At 34.6% G+C, this 5,842-nt stretch overlaps 1 protein-coding gene across 1 annotated transcript; it reads right to left on the reverse strand.

The window, feature by feature from the left end:
• Nucleotides 1-996: 996 nt before the first annotated feature.
• On the reverse strand, nt 997-2,127 carry LOC119688534. Its single transcript, XM_038103208.1, has one exon. The coding sequence runs from the start codon at nt 2,125-2,127 to the stop codon at nt 997-999; it is 1,131 nt and encodes a 376-aa protein (XP_037959136.1).
• Between the last annotated feature and the right edge of the window lie 3,715 nt (nt 2,128-5,842).

Raw genomic sequence — 5,842 nt, forward strand, 5'->3', positions numbered from 1 at the left:
TCTTTAAACCGCTTAATCAATAAGCAGCTCAAATCGCAAGGTTCTCTATATTAAAAAGTTGTCTATTGTTAACGATTTTTGGATTTCGTATAAACTTTCCAGTTAACTGTAAACATATATTTGACAAAAAACAATCAATTCTTTTAAAATATTGTACTGTTCCCTATATACTAATGTCATGGCACTTTTTTAAAGGTCTATAGTCGAACTAAAGGACTTGCCCCTTGTAATGGACTTAGACCCAACGATATGATACATGTTAAAAAAATACATGTAAACCACTATCATCTTAAAAAATGCAAACGGGAAATATGTCCTTTTTTCATTTGAAACCAATATTCACACGATATGAATACTTTGACGTATTCACATCATCAGCTGTGATGTTTACGAGGCATATAAGAAACGGGGAATCAAAAAAACTTTGGAGCATCTCTTTTGTTTTACTCTGGTATTGTTGAACTTAAATAGAATTCTTTGAAGGTACCAGTACCAGGGAGCAGAACTTTGTACATAATGTTGAAGTGAATTATCTTATAAAATGCACAAAGAATAAGTCTAAAGTAATTTATACTGCCACTCACTACCTTTAAGGGCATTCATCTAGCACCTCTATATTCTTAGGAAGTCTACAAATAGTATCACCTGATCAAAACTATCAACCTATATACAAAACTGAAGGAAAAAAACTTTCAAAACTGTGGATGGTCTCGACTGGCCAGCAGTACCAACCTATTAGTCTGAAGAAAAAAAAACCAAAAATATGATATCTATATATAATATATAATAATATATTTTGTTACACAATATGTTAAAACACCAACACCGAAATATATTTAAAAGTCCCTGGTACGTGCATGTAAAAATTAATGTTCATCAAGTTAATAAAGATAAATATGGTATTTTGCTTTTCTCAGTTACAGGAAATCTGATTGCTACTCCTTGCTTTTGTCAGTTTTATGATTTGAGGGAAACTTTGCCTTAAAGATTGACGCTTCATGCAGAAGTAGTACTGTCTGCTGAGCTACCATCCGTGTTATCATCACCTGCGCTGTTATCTGTGCTGTCATTCGCACCACTTTCGTCAGTATTTCCGACATCTGTAGCGCTTGTACTGCTTCCAATTCCATTCTTTATAAGATCAGCAATTTTTTTTTCTGTGCGTAATTTTTGCAGAGCAAAATCAGCTAATGTTTGCCTGACGCATGGCGTTTTAATGAAGTTCGGACGCGAGAGTTTCAGTCCCTCTAGATTAAGTTCGATAATTGTGACAGGCACTGTTTGAAGGTTTTGTAATTGATTTATTAGTTCAGTTTTGCAATCAGAACTGAGTGCCGTATTATTATTAGTCTGTATGCATTCCTCAAGTTGAATTATCAGCTCATTGATTTGTCCTTCGAAGTTGCTCAAGGCAGTTGTTACTCGCATTTGATAGTTTTCCAAATCAGTAGAAACACCCTCAACGCAATTGTTTATCAAAACGCTGTATGTGTTGACGAGTTCATTGATTATATTTTCAGCTGCTTCCATCAACTCCTCATTGCCATCGGTTTGCCGATACACTCTTTCTAGCACATTACTTGCCCATACATTCCAATCACTTAAGAGTTGTGCGCTTTGTTTATTTATATTATCGTTCCAAGTTTCTTTAACTTCATCAATGCGTTGTTGTACGTTTTCAGCAAGCTGCGCCACGCTTTGGACCCAGTCTTCAATGCGTGAGATTATAGCTTGTTTGGCTAAATTTCGAATGTTTTGTCTGCGTATCTGCAATTCAGTACGTAATCTGGTCAAAGTTGCTTGAAAACCGTTAATATTTCTTTTAATCAACTCACTGGAGTGTGCCTCAATTTGATTGCCAATAGTTACGGCGTCTTGCAGAAGGGTACCGGTAACGTTTTTGATGAGATCTGCTATATTCTCAGCACTGGCGCTGCCAGTTTTCGTGGCGTTTTGAATAACGGCAATAACATCATCAGCAGCTCCGCCAATTTCGCCGAGTAGTTTGCTCAGCGCATTACTTGTACTTTCTGGCAATGGATTAAAAACGAAGGGTGTTGCTCCTATCGCCACCACTGACACCAATAGCACGATCAGTTCAAAAAAACCTTTCTTCGCGATCTTCATGCTGATCAAATGCTGCTATCGAAACTACTAATGCCGACTGTGGTGCAGCAAAAAGCTCGACTGAACCACAACTGGGTCAGCACTTATTTTATAAGTGGCCGGAGATACTTATGCAATTTGTGGGTAATTGCACTCAATGTCAAGGCGTATTTACTGTTCATTGCCTCAGCAGTGCGAATTCTATTTTTCTTTTGTTTTCTTAACTCTTTATTGATACAATTGCTGCACTATTATGAACTATAAATATTTAAAAATGTTTTGTTTGTTTTTGATTGCACAATTGGTTTTCGATGTTATAAGTAAGCGATAATTATGTCATCAAAATTAAGTAAGTGCATAGGAACTGCATTAAATACAAAGCCATGCCGAATCGATAAAGGGTTCTTGCAATTGAATATGATAACTCGAGTGGACTTGAAAAATGTAATTTACTCCTACCTGCATTTTTTTGATATTTATATTAAAACTCACATAAGTGAACTGGAAGGTGAATATGAAGACTTTATAAATTCAGAACAATATATAAAACGATAGAACTATCTTTCTACATATTGTTCCTTTTTGATTCTTGATTCATCTTCTTCTTGAGTTAGTGCTATTACGCTCTTTTACTCTATAATGGCTGGGGGGCTTATCTCAACCCCACACTAGGCTTTAACTAGGCTAAAAAAAAAATCATATCATTTATTTGTCTTTTAGTTGATGACGGACCTTAAATCCGCATATCTTCCTGAGAGTCCAGAAGTGGACTTGAGGATTGTTATGGCGGGGTTAATTAGCGTATCAACTTTAGTGAATAATTTTAGAGCTCTGTCTCTGATATATTTTTTCACTGTTCCTTTTTGGACATCGGAATAGTTCATCTCCAATAACCTTTAAGAATATTGTATAGATGGATTTTAAAAATAATGTGATTGATAAATAAATAAACATTTTCGCAATTAAGTCGACAAGTGTCCGCCCAATAACAGATATTTTCCAGACAAATTGATACAAAAATATGATAAATGATATCCGATAATTATAGCTATAAATATAGTATAAACTGTTTGCTTTTATGTCATTGAAATTGTATTCAAAACGAAATCATACAATACAATGACAATTGAAAATTTTTATAGATTTAGATAAAATTATTTTTTTTCCACTCAAATTCAATTTTTGCTCTGACAAAAAACTAAAAAAATTCCTTTTGGTTTTTTTGTAAAAATTAAAACGTTAATATTATTCAATGTTTATCGTCCTGTGTCCAGAATATATTTTGTACGATGACTGCAAAGAGTAACATATATTCAGAAAAGAGGGAAGACGACCATGGCATCTCATCTGATAGTAAGTTAGATGATTTATACAACGAAGACGAACTCACATCGGTGTACTTCAAAAATCTGAAAGAATTAGAAAAAGTACTGAAAAGCGATATTAATGCATGTTTTGGGAAATGGCTAGTATTTGTTGTGACTGTCCTAAACCGTCAATGTGAAGAATTGACAATCCCTATTCCTCCGGACTATTTTCGCAAAAAGAAAAAATGTGACTTCAACCAGTTGATTAAAGTTATAAATGCAACCCCAAATCTGTTTTTAATGTCTCAATATATAAAGCACAATATGATGGAATTTTGTATTCCGAAAGTAATTAATTTACTACACTGGGTCCTTGTAGAGAACAGAGACTACCATTTTCGGACTCTGAAAGGTGATGAGTTGGTACGAATTTTATCAGATGTCAAGTTTACTAAGAATATGGAAGCACCACTACACGTTTTCGAAATTATGTATCCAAAAGCTTCCAGATTGAAACTATTATTCAAAACCAGAGCCGTCAGATTTAAAACTTATTACGGTTTTTGTGGTTATCCGATGGATAGAATACACGAAGCGCTTTTAAAAGGAATGAGTTTAGTTCAAGGAGCAATTCACCTGAGAAATGATTTGTCGCAGAGTCTTAAACGTTGCACTGCCAAATTTAATGGAAACACATCATTACGGGATCCATTGTCACGATGCGTTGTTCTGTGCCAATATGTCAATGATAACAAGTACGTGAAATGTTTTCAGGACCCCATCATTTCTGACCTGCACATATATTGCCAGCGATGGGATATCGTGCTGCCACGGTATTTGTTTTTCTACGGTCAAAAACCCCAATCAATGCCACCTTCAGACGTCGACGAAAGCATTAAAGCAGTAGAAAAAAAACTGCGTGAAGATAAAAACAAATACTGGACTGTAGGATACCTTCTGGCAATTGCAACCTTTGCGGTTTGGCTCAATTGGAAATAAATTAAGACCGGTTTTGAGTGATGCAATTACTGTGATCACAAACTTTTCTCCGATATCTAAAAATTTCCTGTAACCAACTCTTTATGATACGTTTATGTATAAATTCGCAATGCTAATAGTAATTAAAGCTTAGATAAACAAATTTTAGTTGATTTATTTTTTTACAATAAAACCAACTGTAATAATAAAAGAAATATTTTTTTATGGCACATCAAGAGTCAGAATGAAAATAATAGAGCGGGAGGACATATTCTAGTCTTGTATTTAGAAATTATTAACTGATAATATTTTGACAATCTTATAAAGAGCTGAAAATCTTCAGTTCGACTACAGTTTGATATGAAAAAGATCTTGGATGGTGGCAGTGATCCGCTGGGGCAAGTAGTACATTAGTTTTCAATTTTATTTAATTCTATCATTAAAGGTTGAATTAAAGATTGAATATAGTGACTTCAGCTTTTGTAAGAGATCACAAAAGTATTACTTATGGCAATAAAATTTTCTAAAATTTGCATGATCTTAAATGAGAATATTGAGCGTGATTCGTAGATACTTCAAATTATTTCGTATACCGGCGATCAGTGTTATTTATTAAGGCTGATAATTGTTATCGCATAAAAGGCGGAAGCTTAAATATCACTTTTAAGCTTTAGTAAAGCTATAATACTTTTTAAGAGAAGATCGTAAAGCAGCTTAGGTCCAAGTCCAAGTTCATCCTAGCGTGAATTACGTTGTAGCGCAAATATTGATTTGTGACAAACCTGATATGAAGTACTTTCTTCGTCTTTTTCACAACTACGATATGAATAATTTAGCTAAGTAATAAATCTCTTAGCATAGTTTTTAGTTTACTTTTTTTTGAAAGATTGTCTTTAGGTAGGAAACTTCCATAGTTTTTCATCGCTGGATGAACGTCCATTGTTGAGATATTTTTACCGTAAGAGACAGTCATCTTAACAGCCTTATGTATTCTACATTTTAAGGGAAAATTCAAAGTTGCAATGTTTTATGCACTTCAGTTCAGACCATCTCATATCCCTTTACTTTATTCTAAAAGAATTTGTATATTTTCGTTATCTTCTTGTTTCAGCGCAAACAAAAGTTTAGCGGAAGTTTTTAGCTCCGTTATTTTCCTCGTGGGATTCTGTAACCCCACGAAAACGCGTTACTGGTGGCGGGTAGCGAATGTCTTTCCTATTTTCGGGTGGTAGAAGGGAAATAAAAAACCTTCCGCCAATCAAGCAACCGCCAGAAGGTCACTAATTTAAAAAACCTCTACCCACGAACTAACCTCGACATAATTTGAAAACTTAGGCTGAGGATGGAGTTGCAGGCATAGACAGGGGTTTACAAAAGAATTGGTGGCAGAAGATCCATAAATGGCCAGCAGTGGCGCTCAAATCCTTTCAAAAAGAATACTGTCATAATAT

This window comes from Teleopsis dalmanni, chromosome X, assembly GCF_002237135.1.
Source record: "Teleopsis dalmanni isolate 2A chromosome X, ASM223713v2, whole genome shotgun sequence".
In the NCBI taxonomy this organism is placed as follows: Eukaryota; Metazoa; Arthropoda; class Insecta; order Diptera; family Diopsidae; genus Teleopsis; species Teleopsis dalmanni.